Source organism: Suncus etruscus, chromosome 5 (genome assembly GCF_024139225.1).
Source record: "Suncus etruscus isolate mSunEtr1 chromosome 5, mSunEtr1.pri.cur, whole genome shotgun sequence".
Taxonomy (NCBI): Eukaryota; Metazoa; Chordata; class Mammalia; order Eulipotyphla; family Soricidae; genus Suncus; species Suncus etruscus.
In genome coordinates this window covers 115,651,274-115,666,982 of record NC_064852.1, presented here as the reverse complement: position 1 = coordinate 115,666,982, position 15,709 = coordinate 115,651,274, and the positions used below count along the sequence as shown (strand labels likewise).

Sequence of the window (15,709 nt, the reverse complement as noted above, 5' to 3'; positions counted from 1 at the left end):
AGAGTGTTGGGAAAGTGATTTAAAAACTCAATGATTTGGGCATGTCATTCAATTAGTCTTTACTCTTGGTATAAATTGCTGGTAAAAAAAATGCACAAGGTTTTAAGTAAGGGCCAAGGACCATGAGCTCGGAGAGATAGCACAGCGGCGTTTACCTTGCAAGCAGCCGATCCAGGACCAAAGGTGGTTGGTTCGAATCCCGGTGTCCCATATGGTCCCCTGTGCCTGCCAGGAGCTATTTCTGAGCAGACAGCCAGGAGTAACCCCTGAGCACCGCCGGGTGTGGCCCAAAAACCAAAAAAAAAAAAAAAAAAAAAAAAAAAAAAGGGCCAAGCAACAAAAAAAAGGGAGGCACCTGTCATATGTGAGTCCAACATAAGTCCCAACATCCACAAATGGTTCCCTATGCACCACCAGGAGTGATCCCTGAGCACAGATCAGGAATAAAACTGAGTACCTCCTACTCTTATAGCACTTCCTTATTTTCCTCATTCACTTTTAAAAATACAGCGCCTTATTTTAAACCCACAGGTTTTCTTACACACACACACACACACACCCCTTTAATTTATGTAGCTGCTATTTAGACACACACACACACACACACACACACACACACACACACACACACACACACACACCTTTAATTTATATAGCTGTTATTTAGGTTTCAACTTTCAGTGAACCATGCCAGCAAGGCACTGGTGTTGCAAGGGTCATTAGGAAAGGTATTTCTTGTTCTTAGAATGCAGAGCTGACAAGGACCTAACTGACAACTATGGCTACTATGAAGGAATGCAGGAATCTCAGCTACACTTAGGAAAGCTATATTGTAAAATAGTCAAATGATATTCACTTTATCACTATCCTGTATTATAAAGTTGAAATGATTCTGTCACCACAATTATAAACTGTGAAATTTATCATCAGTTTTAGTAATTTCTTTCTTGATTTAGGTCATACTCAGTAGTACTCAGGGTACTCCTGGCTCTGTGCTCAGGGATCACTCCCAGCAGGACTCTTGGGGACCATATGTGGTAATGGAAATTAAACTTCAGTTGGCTGCACACCATGCAAACACCTTACTTGTACTGTCTCTCCAACTCGTTTTACTGATTTTATTAAATAAATACATTGTATTAAGTACATGGCCTTAATAACATTTAAATATATAGATTTTACAAATTATAAAATGACTCACTTGCAAAAAGTTTGTGCTTCCCCAATTTGACAAGTCTGTAAACTGTATCAGCATGTCTCTACTTCAGTTAGTTATATCCTTTTTTCTATAATCACACCAAAGTACGTTCTGTCTGTTGCTATTTATCATAACACTTTAATTCTAGGGCTCACCTACGTTTCTGCTCTTCGTTTATCCTGCACTTATGGTAGAAACCGACTTCTTATCTTCTTGGATCTCTTAAATCAGAGTTTATCATTTTAAGTGAGTGCAGGACTTGACCATATCATTATCAGTTGATAAAATGGTAATCAAACATTTAAAAACTGTAATAGATATAATAAATTACTTTTGTTTAAGCTATTTCTTCTTCATAATAGTTGTTAGGGCATTAAGTTCATTTAAAAATAGATCTGCAGAAATCTACTATTCTCTATGAGGTACTTGGAATAATAAGGACGTTACAACTTACTTTCTCAACATAGGAGTATGGGACTATCAGGGCTGGTAACTCAGCATGTGCATGCACCATGTGGATGAAAAAGTAAGAATTCTATTAATATGTCTGATGCTCAGAAAATGGGTTAGAGATGAGAGTGAAGTTAAATTTCACCATGCAGGTTACTAAAGGGTTATGAAGTATCTTCCCTCAGTCACTATCAGTATTTCTGAAGGGAAGGAGGAAGTGAAAGGTTAGAAATTTTTCTGGTTTGCATTTTTTTAATTTTATGAAAAGACTGGCGCAACATTATTCAGTAGAAATTGTGTACAAATTACAAATACAATCTGAACTATTTTAGTAATTACATTTTAGGTAGATTTTTGTTGTGTTTAGTAACCCCATTTTTCCTAAAAAAAAAAAAAAGGAAATAGAAAAATAAGTTAAGTGATTATCTTTTAATAGGAAGTATATCCAAATATAATTTCAATATTAAAAAATACTGATATTTTATATTCTTTTTACATACTGTCTTCAAAATCCAGTGTCTATTTTATCATTTCAGGGTATTGATTGGTTGGGAGGAGCCGCATTTCGAGCACTAACAAGCTTTGCACAACTACTGAAATAGTGTAGCTCGAAAAACTTCAGATCTGTGAGTCACTGACTCGCTGGAGTATATATTTTCAGATAAATAAATTCGGTTTGCATTTAAACATTAGTGCTGAAAAAGCCCTTCTACTTTATTGACTCATTCTGAAAAACAACTTAATTTATAAATCTTAACAGCTATGTCAAAAGCCCTTTCCTCGTTTTACGCTAAAAAGGCAAGCATGTGGTTTCAGTGTCCAAGAAGATATGTTAACAATGATATGATAAGATTCTGTTACTACTCAAGGCAATGCACCTCATATCATAATATTGCTCGTTTAAGTTGGGTTTAACATTTATTTGAAAGTATGTGGCAGGAAAGGATCTCAGGGGTGAAGGTGCTGGGCCACTCAGCTCTCTGCTCAGGGGCTACTCCTGCCTGGTTCCATGCTCAGGACTGATCCCAGCCCTGAGAGATCAAGGGTGCCCAGAATTCAAATTAGGGTTGGTTGGTTAGACACAAGACCTGTACCTTAATTCCTGTAAAAACTTTCCAGCCCCACATTATCATGCATTTTAAAGAAGACACTGCTGCTGACATTTCAGTACTTCCACCGGCAGGTTACACAACTTACAGGAGTCAGCTCCGCTTCCGTGAAGTCAGTCTGGCGCCTGGCCTGCTTGCTGGGGCATCTCAAGGAAAGAGCATGCTGTGAAAATGGGGGGGAGACAGAAAGGACAGGTAAAGGAGGCAGAAAGGACAGCTTGCATTCTCATGCAGGAAGAGAAAATGGTCACTGAAATGGATTGTTGGAACAAAACAGTCATGAAAAGAGGCATGCACTGTTCACTGTGCTATGTCATAATTTTTAAAGAATCTGATGCTCCTATCTTTGATTAAAAAGGATCACCTCTTTCTACTCCTAAAGCCCTGTAATACAGGGTCTAAAAGAGAGCTAGGCAGAAAGAGTGTCTTCTATCAACCAATACAGCTATACTGCAGTATGGGGCCTGGCTGCTCCTTGGCAGGACTCAATCTTTTTTATTCCCTAAGTCACTCCCTCTAATCTTAGCTGAAACATTTCTCATGCTCTTTAAACTTCTAGATTTACCCTTCTATCTCTTAGATCCTCACTTTGCTCTTACTAATATCCACCCATTTCTTGTAAGAATCTTCCTCATCAAAATGTGTTCTATAACAAACTCCATATTACATCCATATATCTAGTTCATTATAAATAGATCTTATTTATTCATATAAATCAAAGTTAAGTATGCCTAATTTCCACTGATTTCTCCTCTTAAAGATGTCACCTGATATCCAACTAAGCCAATTAATTGAGGCTAATAGGAAAAATAATATGTTATTCTAAATAGCTTCCCTTAATCTATCTTCTCCTTTTTACTGCTAAATTTTCATTTTTGGTGTTTGGACCACACACAGCAGTGCCTAGGGGTTACTCCTGGCACTGCACTCAGAAATCATCCCTGGCAGGATAGTGGGACCATATGAAATGCTGGCAATAGAACTCAGGTCCGACCTGGGTCAGCCGCATACAAGGCAAATCCCCTATCGCTGTGCCATCTCTCCAGGCCCCTAACTGCTAAGTTTTCTAAATTCATACTATCATGTACTTTCTGTCCACTTATGTATCTCTTCATTCCCTGCAACCCAACCAGCATCCATTTTATTCTCTCCAAAGCCTCATTCTGAGTCATTCTGAATCCTGTACTTCATTCACAAAATCATCAATGATCTTTTAACCAGAACGCTTTTCTATCTTTCCTGTTCTTGTACACATACCTTTTATTGTACTCAAACTGTATTTATTTATTGTATTCTATCCATATCCTTCATGACATAATATCCTAAGGGCGTTGTAAATTATTTTCAATAGTTTTACTCTACTATTTCTGGAATGTACGTCTATTTCTTGTTGCCTTCATGTCACATGGTTGGACAGATCAAGACGTTATTGTTTTTCTCCCTGTGCATGCTCTTATAAAACTCAACCTAGGGGCTGGAGTGGTAGCACAGCAGTAAGGCGTTTCTCTTGCACACAGCTGACCCAGGAAGGACCTGGGTTCAAACCCTAGCATCCTATATGGTCCCCTGAGCCAGGACCAATTTCTGAGCTCAGCGCCAGGAGTAACCCCTGAGCACCAAAACAAACAAACAAACAAAACAAAAAAACCCACAAAGAATACACAATCTTTATCAATGAGACCTTAAACCCAACATATATCTTCATTCTTCAAAAATAAAGATGAAATATTAAGAGCTGAAGGAGCATATGCAAACAAATTTCAAGTGATTTAGTGAAAACAAATATAAAAGAACAATAAATAAGTCAAAGTAGCAAAATTAAAATTAGCAAAGCTAAGCAACAGGCTTGTTATTTGCATTATTGTTTATGTAAGGTTAATGATGATCTAAGTTTTAAAAAAAATCTGTGAAATTAAAAAAATCCATATAGAACTAGGCTCCCTCACTCTAGCTGTATTTCTCAGGGCTGACAGGTTAATTTTTTTAAGCATCTATATTTAATGTGTTCAGCCAAAAAACCACAAAGTGACCAAAGGAACAGAAAATAGCCCAAATACAAACAAAGAGTAAATGTTGCTACATTAACAAAAATGCAAAAGTACAATGGAATAGTAGAAAAGTAACTGAATCAATTCTTCACACAAATACCACATCATATATTATTTGTGGGTTCACTAATAAATTATCTATCACTTTCTCAAAAATCTATTATAAAATCACAAAGTAACTTGTGCATTATTAATGTTTTTAACTGAATCCATGATATGTAAAATAAAGTATACCATTTGCAAGTCAGCATCCTTGAAGGAGAAGAAAGAAAGTAAAGCATTGATCTGGACATAGATGCCAAACCTTCGTCAAGGACTAGCCTTACGTCAGGCTGTGATTAAAAAATGAAGTACTGGGGGCCGGGAAGGTGGCGCTGGAGATAAGGTGTCTGCCTTGTAAGCGCTACCAAGGAACGAACCGCGGTTCGATCCCCCGGCATCCCATATGGTCCCCCCAAGCCAGGGGCGATTTCTGAGCACATAGCCAGGAGTAACCCCTGAGCGTCAAACGGGTGTGGCCCAAAAACAAAAAACAAAAAACAAAAAACAAAAAATGAAGTACTGCTTTAGACAGCTAAACACCTTCAAATTACAATTAGAAAACAAAGTGAAGAATGTGCTAATAAGACACGGTGATTTCATCTTTGACTAACCTGTATATATGCTCTTCACATTCACTGAAAATAAGCTCGAGTGTCTGGGTTATTGTTCACACAGTTACTGATAATGTGGTTTGAGGCTTTATTTAACTGGATTCCTCATGTGTGAAATGGATAATAATAGTATTTACCTCTAAGGTCTGCTATAAAAAAATAAGTGAACACCAATGACCTTACTCTTAATACAAGTATGGGAAACCAGCAGCTCCCATTTGGATTTTATTTAAGCTGAAATTAATTTAGATTAGACAAAGGTTAGAATGATTACATTTTAATGCTATATTTAGCAATATGCTAACATACCACAAGTTGGGGTTGTTACTGTGCAAACCACGTTTTCCCTATCCTTACAGTTCTCTCCATAAATCATGGGCCAGTCTAGCCTAATCTTGATTCTTCATCATTTTAGCAATGAAGCAAAATGATTGTAATATAACCCAAAACTAGCTCTCTAGATTTAAATTTTTCACTAGTTATTCATGGGTTCAGTTCCTTGCATGTAAAGAAAAGGTACTGGTTTTTATTCCACAAGATCTGTACAGGTTCAATGTGTTAATATACATCAAGCAAAACGCCTAATACAGAAAAGCACCCAACACAACATCTGTTATTACTCTTACATTTTCCTTATATTTGTCATCACATAGCCAGTAATGTTTTTAAAATGTGTTTATTTTATAGGCCTCATTAATTTTAAAAATAGAAGAGTGTTCTTTTTTATTAAAAAAAAAAAAGAAATAGCCCTCTGTAACACAGAATAAGACAGAAAAAAAAGTTCAGACAGAAAACCAAAATTTTTACTTCCTTGAAGAAAAACGGCTCAGATTTCTTATAAATACACACAAGAACCAAGACATACATAACATGTTGACCTGGAATGTATGTCTGTGAGTAATCATTGATTCCCCCCTGCTTTTTATCTGTTATATGTTCCATTTCTTAACTTCCTTAGGCAGCCAAATGTGAGATTGAAGACCAAGCTGGTACATGACAATCATTCTCAGATACTGAGTTGCACAACTCAGTATTAGAATCTTGAGAAACTCAGACCCTTCAATAATTGAGAAATAATAATCATCTTGTTAAGTATAAATATTACTCAAAGGTTCGGAAAGTCCCATGCTCCTGACCATATAAAATTTCAGATTGTTGCTCATAACAATTTGATATTATCATAGTGAGTTTTGGCACCTTAATGCTATAGTACACAAATAAAAAAATCTATACATAAGGAAAAATGACAATTTGAAAAGTTTTAGTAATTCACATACCAAGAAGTTTTTTCCTATCATAATATTTACCAGGTAAATATACACATTAGTATTCAGAAGTCTTTTAACTTTTATCATAAATTATAGTTACAGCTTTAAAAATATTTTCATTTTAAAAATGCAATTTCACATCTAAAATTCTCAATTTTGAGCAACCGTAGTAAAGTTTGACTACAACTGAAAATTTATATAAGGTCAATTTTAGCATTCACCTTTTATTCATAACACTGAATAACCATATAAGACTGCAAGCTAGGGGCTGGAGTGGTAGCACAGAGGGAGGGCGTTTGCTTTGTATGTAGTCAACCCAGGACAGACCTTGGTTCAATCCCCAGCATCCCATATGGTCCCTTGAAGCTGCCTGCCAGTAGCAATTTCTGAGCTCAGAGCCAGAAGTAACCTCTGAGCACTGCCAGGTATGGCCCCAAAACCAAAACCAAACAAACAAACAAATAAAACTGCAAGCTGTTGTCCCATTAAAAAATACTGCTTTATCTGCTAGCATATATAAAGTTATTCTAGTAAATCGAAGGCAATATTTTTCCATATGAGCTAAAAATTAAGTACCTTATTAGAACTAATTTCAACTGCAAAGAAATCTAATATTACAAAAAGGTAGCAAGTGAACACTACTGATGGATGTCCTAAGAATACTGATTAAGATTATTCTTAAATCATGTATGTTTTCCAAGGAAAATAATTTTATGCAACAACATGCTTATACTCTTTAACATTCGACAAATAATATATACTTTTAAATATTCCTAATTAGACATTCAGACTTCCTCAGGCAGTACACTTCTAAGATGGGAGAATTCACCCATTTTTCAGACAAATTGTATATCTCCTAAATCCTTTAGTTTATTTTATAGATCAAAAGTAAATGATCTGTTAGCCTTAAAGGAAATAAATTTTTCCTTTTTAATGACTAAGGAAATATGGTATTACAATAACTTTTATAATTAATATTTATGCATAAACTTGTTCTACAGCTCCACCAACAATATGCCAAAATTCCTCAACAACTATTGTTACCTACTGTAGTCTGTCCAATCACTCCAGGCCCTCAAACCCCATTGGTAGCTTTATTTCTGCAGAGTCCACTCTTCATTTTTATGAATGGAATAATCCAGCATTTGCCATCTTCTTTGACTTGATTTACTTATTATGACACCTTTCAGTTCCATCCATGTTATAAAAGAGTAGGATTTCACCTTTTATTATAGCTGAGTAGTATTTTTGGTACATCTATCTCTAAATGTTTTCTAAATCTCCCTATTATTTCCATAGAGGCTGAACCCCACCAACAGAGAGTGACTGTTCCTTTTACAACTCATTCTCACCACTACTACTTGCTTCAGATTTTTTGGTATTAGCTATTCTCACTGATATGAGGTGACACTGACTTGCTATTTCAATTTTTAGAAAATAACTTTTTTTTTTTTTTTTTTTTGGTTTTTGGGTCACACCCGGCAGCGCTCATGGGTTACTCCTGGCTCTCTGCTCAGAAATTGTTCCCGGCAGGCTCGGGCGACCATATGGGATGCCGGGATTTGAACCACTGTCCTTCTGCATGCAAAGCAAATGCCTTACCTCCATGCTATCTCTCCCTCCAGCCCCAGGAAATAGCTTTTTTGAACAATCAACCTCACTTTACTTTTGAGATACGCATAACTATTGGGAGGCAAATACGTTTGTCCTTAGTCATAATGGTGCATTTTAGTTTTAGTCCTGATACTGCTATGCTCAGGCCTGGAGGTGCTGGGTCCAGGAGTGGGAACACCCAGTTGTGCTGGTGACAAGTGGGTAGGGTGAAAAGATGTGAGACAACCAGCACGAGGAATGAAGCTGAGGGCACCATGAATGCCAGGGATATGCTTCACCACTCTGAGTCCCATGACTGGCCCTGGTTTTCACTTAGTGACTTTAATCTACCTATTTATTAAACATCTACATGAAGACAGTGCTTAGAGACTGGCGGATGAGCCTGGTATTTGGAGAAAGATACTGGCTGGACAGATTTGTGCAAAATCAAACATGATTTAATGTTGGTACTTTCTCAGCCTTTCTGAAAAACTGTTAATAAAAAGCATCACATAACACACAGGATTATCTGCCAACTTGCTGCTGGTGGCCTGCAGAGTCTGATGTCACAACATTGATACTATTCGAAGTCAGATAATTCTTGGTGGCTTTGGGGGGTGTGTCCTGTGTTTTGTAGGACACTTAGCAGCAGCACTTTTAGACTTCACCCACTAGATGTCAGCACCTCCTTCAATTATGGACAATCAAAGACAGTCTAAGAGTTCTGAATTTCCAAGTGAAAAAAGAATTTATTCCTAAGGGAGTACCAGTGTTTTAAAAGGGGGGTGGTGGTGGTGGTGGGAAGGTGCAGTGGGGGTGAAAGAGGGAATATCCAATAATGAAACCCTGTAGGACAATCTGGCAGCAGTGTCAGTACATGGACGAGATGACATAAATGTGTATAGTGCCAAAGAGTGTGAAGGGCTGAGCACAAGCTCTGCATGCAGGATCAATTCCGCATTCAATCCTTGATTCTGTGAAGTTTCCTAAGTACTGCCAAGACTGATCCCTGGGGATAATGAGATTAGGCCCATCCTCCTCTCAAAAGTGAGTGGAGAAAATCTTAGGTTAACGAACTGGTATGAGAGGAAGACTTCGAGGACTAGCTGACAGGAATCCTACTGCCTCACACACTGATCACACTATCAGGCATTCCCAAGAAGACAAGAGTGAGCTGGCTAGTACAGAGGGTAAGGTGTGGCTTTGCAAGCGGCCAGACCAGGTTTGATCCCTGGCACTTCAGATAGTACAAGTCCTGCCAGGAGTGATCCCTGAGCACAGATTCAGGAGCAAGCCCTGAGCATAACTGGGCATAGCCCCTCAACCAACTAAAAGCCATAAGAAAATTTTCAAAGCTAGAATGCACATGAATGAGTGGTAACCCATTTGTTACATTGGAGTGCTATGATGTACTGCAGAAAACTGCTGATGTTTAATTAGTTTGCCTCCATTTTTAAAATCTAAATCCAGAAAAAAAAATCAGTTATAACACTTTTATACTCATCTCTGGGCAAGAGAAAAGGAATACACTAGATAAACTTTAACTCTGTTTACTGTTTTACTCCTAGTTTATTCACCAAACTTTATATTGAACATTACATAGTTGAATACTGGTATCTTTGTCTTTGAAACCATTTGAAGTGTCAGCTAAGAAAAGGCTTTTTACTTTTTGTTTTGTGATAAGTTATCATGATTTTATTTTACTGAAGAGTAGTAAAGCACATTTAGGTGCAGATATAAATGTGTGCATACACAAGTAGATCACCTTACTGATTTGGAGGATGCAATATATCCTAAGATCTCTTAACCCAGTTCAGAAAATCCCGATTAGAAAGAAGGAATATCAACATGCAAAACAAAGCATAACCAACAAAGCACAACCTAATAAAACAGGACTCAGATTCCAACAGAGAAACTGAAAGAAGTGAATGATACACACTATTCAGTTGGTACTAAAAATAATTACTAGGGATAAGGTAGAAACGTTTTGAAATTCTCCATAGAATATATACAACTTAGATAAATTTAATTTTAATTATTTAGTTAATCTTAATCCTCAGTGATTCTAAGGATGAAATCAAAGGCCTTACAAGTAAGGCAAAGCATGTGCTCTTTCACTTGGTAACATCCCTGGCCCTGGGTTCTAGATCCTCCCATTTTATTCAGATTTTACTTCAGTACTGATATTCATCAATGACTGCACCATTGATGACTATATTAGAGAGAATTATATACAAAAACTGATGGGAGGCTGGCTTTATTTTACCCCTACTAATTTTCTTCTTTCACCCTAACACTTAACAAAACTGCAATCTCCCTTAAAAAACTTCCTTCATCAAACATAGCTTCTGCTAAACTAATTTCATTCTAAATTCCTTACTTTGTTTTTATTATATCAGGGCATTAAAAATTTTTTTTTGAACTGGGAATGTGGCTCAGTGGAAGAGCACATTCCTTGCAGGTATAAAGTCCTGGGTTCAATCTCTGGCCCTTAGTACATTCATGAGCACTGTATAACTTTTGACTTTTTGAACCACTTGTAAGAAGGTAGACCAGTTACTCTTAGTTTATTTCACTTATAAAAAGTATGGTGTTCATACAGACACAATAATTCATTTTAAGCCCTCTGAGTAATGAATGGCAAGTGATATACTGAAAATTACGTTTCTGCTAAGTCCAGTGCCTTTTCCCATTGCACAACACTAGAGATAATAAAATAAAACAAACCTAGAGAACTAAAATCTTGGAGGTCTACAATGGGGATGAGTCTTATTTTAAAATTTATTGTGTATATAAAATGAATTCACACTGAATAACAAATGTCAACTTACTAGCTAAATAGCTTAGTAAAATATCAAGTAGAAACAGTTTTCAAATTTCAAATTTCAGTTTTTGAAACAGAATGCCTAACCAGCAATGCTGGGGAACAGGGCAGGGGATATAAAGTGCCACTCCCAGCATTAAATAATTCAACTGGTAGAATAGGTCTGATGATTAAATGCTCAGGCTTAGGCCAAACAGTGCTTGAGGGTGCTCAAGAGATAATGCAATGCCAGGGAGCAAATTTGAGGTCTCAGAAATTCAAAGCATGTATGCTAACTCTTAGAGCTATCTCCTCAGCCCCATACTTTAAGATTTTTTAGTCCTGTGAAATAACTGAGTAATTCAAGGACTACAAATAGTTCCCCAAATAAAAATGAAACAAAGTCTCTTCTTAAGCATCTCTGTGACAATGCTATTCTCTGACCAATATATTACTTCTCTAGTCTAGTCTTTAAACTTACGCTCGACAAATTTTGAATCTAAATCTATTAGACATCTTTGTGACACTGCAATATGTGGTCCATGTATGACTTTTAGTCTGCTTTTACACTCACATTCAAAGAAATCCTTGACAGATTTTCAATGTAGAAAAAAAATAACAAGGTTATTCCAAAAAAGTTCTCCTTATTACAATACCATTTGAAGTATTTAATATTAGAACACCAGAAAGACAAGTTCCATTGATTTACCTCAGTAATTGGCTGCCCTGGATGTGTCAAATCCAGATCATGAGGGCGTGTTACTTTGTCAATATCCAAAGAGTCCATGCTGGAGGCAACTGAAGTGATGCTGGACCGAGAGGAATTACTGACAGAGCGAACATCAGCATCACTCACTGTGCCCGCGGAGGCGGTTCGTCGATGCTGATTGGTGACTATGGGCTTGGGATCTTCCAGGAGAGATTGCTGGGCAGCCTCATCCATGCTTAAGGAGGCCTGTTCTAACTGGGCAGTGATGTCATCCAGGGAGTAGTTGGCATGTGAAGACTTAGTTATTCTATTAGACGAAGAAGATAATCCTCTCAAGGTGCCATGTTTAGTTGCCGGTCGGCTGGGAGGTAATTTTTGAGCGGCTTTTGTTTCTGTGATTGGACGCTTACTGTTCCCAGCACCGATACTACTGAGCTCCTGCTCTATGGAGCAAAGATCAGCCATTAGGGCATCGAGATCCACAGTTTCCCCCTGATTCAAGGCTTCTGCAATGAGCAAGGCACACATTTCCACATTAGATTTCATCAGAATCTGTATATCCTATTGTAAATCAGTTAATAAATTTAGGGAAGACCAAAAAATTTTATCCCCATTGGGCCTAAAGTCTCCTAAAGCAGTTCTAAGCTTTTTTGTTTGTTTCTAAGTTCCGGACTATTTTAAAATAGCCCCTCATTAATGAATTGCAGCAATTAAAAGAAAATTAAAAATTTAAGATAAAAACAATGGGAAAAACTTTTATTATTTAAGGGTTTAGTATCATCCCATGCAACACTATGCCACAGTTGTTAAAAACAGGGGCCTTGTTGAAGGATTATTGCTGAAACTGTCCCAAAAGAGAGTAAAAACAGTAGATTGAAATGGTAATTCCAAGTACTATAAATTAAGTCTGCTGAGGGCTTTCCCGTGAGTAGTATTGTATTTATTATGTACTAATAACTCAACTAGAAAGCTATTTTAATCCTGCTTCATAAGAACTCAGCAAAGTTATACATATAGTGAAATGTTTAAAACTGTAGCTGCATTGTTTCTATATATATCTGGATATTCTTTTTATGATTCTGATTTTATTCTTACCATTCAAGTTGTATATTGAGAAACGATAAGAAAAGTTGGCCATGTTTGTTTCTTGGCGAAGAGGTGACCTTTTTACTGGTTCTGTGGGCTTGTCGGAATCCAAACTCTTAAAAAAGAAAGTTTAGTAATTCATGTTAAATTAAGACTTCAACTGTATACAAAGATAATGGTTTGCATTATGAATTTCATAAAACGGTGGTTTAAAATAAAAGTTTTTCTAGGCCATAGTGATAGTACAGTGGGTAGGCATTTGCCTTGCCTGTAGCTGACCTGGGTTTTATTCCTGGCATCTATTCTAGTCCCCCAAATCTGCCAAGAATGACTTTTGAATGCAGAGACAGGAGTAACCCGAGTGCTGCTGGTTGTGCCCCAAAAACAAACAAAAGAAGTTTTCCTAAATAATATATAGATTTAAAGAAAGGTATGATTTTTTTCATATTATCATGGTTATGTTTTTGCCCATTTTATGTTTACAAAGGCACTTGAAAATGTAATAGTTTGGAGTAATTGCATTCTTAATTCTTCAACTATATAGTAAGAGATAATTCTACATAAATTTACTATTAAAAATGTATGCTAAGAACCCCCCCGAAAAAAGAACCCCCCAAAAATATGGTGTAGAGAATGTTCTCTCTTTCTTCAAAGGTATTTTTTTTGTTTCAGCAGATTCTTCCTCTTAGCATTAAATAACCTGAAGAAAAATGGGCAATTCTAACCTCAAAAATACAAACTAATGAAATATAACACTTCCTCTTTTTTTTTTTTTTTTTGATTTTGGGCCACACCTGGCAGTGCTCAGGGGTTGCACTCCAGGCTATGCGCTCAGAAATTACTCCTGGCTTGGAACCATATGGGATGTGGGGGGTTGGGGGGGATTGAACCGAGATCTGTCCTAGGTCAGATGCATGCAAGGCAAACGCCTTACTGCTGTGCCACTGCTCTGGCCCATAACACCTCTTTTTTAAAAAAACTCTCTCTGTATGAGAGAACTGTAAAATAATTATAGTGCCCACAGCAAGTCCATATGGAACGCTGGGGGATCGAACCGCGGTCAGTCCTAGGTTAGCGTTGGCAAGGCAGACACCTTACCTCTAGCGCCACCGTGCTGGCCCAGATCTTTAAATCTTAAGCTTTAAAAACTTTCTAAGGGCCAGCGCTATAATACAGAAAGTGGAGTGCTTGCCTTATATGCAGCAGACCCAAGTTTGATCTTCATACCACATATATTCCTCTGAATACTACCAAGAATAATTCCTGAGCATAGAGCCAAGAATAACCCCTGAGCATTGCAGGTTTTGGGAAGATAAAACAAACCTTTCTAGCTATCAATTCAATTTATAAAACATATCTTAAGTAATTCCTCTAGGGAGTCACAAGTATTTTTTAAAATTTTCTTAATATAACCCAGAAGATAATTTCTTGTATACTAGACTTACTATACATATACTAAACATTTTGGGCATTTTTTCCCGTTTTGTAGCATTATAGAATGTAACCTAGATCCTTAGTCTCATGTCCAAACAGTTTACTTTCTGCAGTACACAGCAATGACTTCAAAGCTATTCAATCTTTTTTCTTTTCTTATTCATTTGTTTTCATTTAGGTGTTGGAGTATAAAGTTTTGTTTTAGGAGAACAGTTTCACCCCTCTTTATATAATATACAACTATACCAATCTACCACCAAAGTACCATTATCCATCCAACCTTCTCCCCTTTCATAGGTCTCTGATTTCCCCACTGTGATCTAGGAATCTCAGTCCCACAATTAGAATCCAATCTTTGTCTAGTATGTTATCTCCTAACCTGAGTGAGCTTGTCTAGCTCCCCTAGCCAGGCTCCAAACATTTTGTCCAGGTCCTGATCTTCTTTATCACTATCTTCTTCAGCACCATGATCAACTTCTTCATCTGATAGCTGCTCCATCTGAAATAGATAGTTGTATGAAATAAATAACAGTATACTAAGCTTAAAAAATCATTGAAACATATATTCAGATATATTTTGCAACTCTCTGGAGGCAAGCCTTCAAAAATAAAGATTAAAAAAAGAAATCTGGGGCCAGAGTGGTGGTACAGGCAGTAGGGCATTTGCCTTGCACATGCTAACCTATGACTGACCACAGTTCGATTCCCCGGTGTCCCTGGCTTGGGTGCTCCCCAAGCCAGGAGCGATTTCTGAGCGCATAGCCAGGAGTAACCCCTGAGCATCACCAGGTGTGCCCACCCCCAAAAAAGAAAAAGAAATCAGAGATAAATGCAGTTGCTATGTCTACATTTGACTAGACTCACTCTGTTTTCAAGAAGATGTATACCTAGCTGTGAAAAATTATGGATATACCGGTCATGCAGCTGAAAATGGAAATTTGGGAGGAGGGGTTGAGCTAACTCTATACTGAAGCCATGCCTTCTGTACCCATCACCCAGAACAACTACTTCCATAATGACCCAGCTTCACCACAACCATGAAGCTCTGCAGAGATGCCAAACTGACCAAAACTCAAAATATGCTGCTAGTATTTAGGCTGACATTTCCAGGACTTTTATGGAGTGGATATCCCAGTACCCCACCTTCTTATACTTCTGGAAGCCTTGGCAGCTGAAATCATGCTCCCACAAGAACCGAGATATTAGCCACAGAGCTTGGAATTCAATGATAACCCCACATATTTTCAGTACTGATATCCAAGTAGGAACACAACAATTTAGACATCAATGTGAAGTCAAAGTTACCTAATAGTCAGAAATAAAATAATAGAAGACCAACTAGCAACAAATTGCTTAGC

General features: G+C 37.3%; 1 protein-coding gene across 1 annotated transcript in view; it reads right to left on the bottom strand.

Moving 5' to 3' along the window:
• The window catches only part of RAPH1 (Ras association (RalGDS/AF-6) and pleckstrin homology domains 1), a 56,823-nt gene extending 41,973 nt beyond the window's left edge, over positions 1 to 14,850 (bottom strand). Inside the window, 3 exon segments of the mRNA XM_049773169.1 lie at positions 11,832 to 12,337; positions 12,927 to 13,032; positions 14,731 to 14,850. Coding sequence (XP_049629126.1) covers positions 11,832 to 12,337; positions 12,927 to 13,032; positions 14,731 to 14,850 — 732 coding nt within the window.
• Between the last annotated feature and the right edge of the window lie 859 nt (positions 14,851 to 15,709).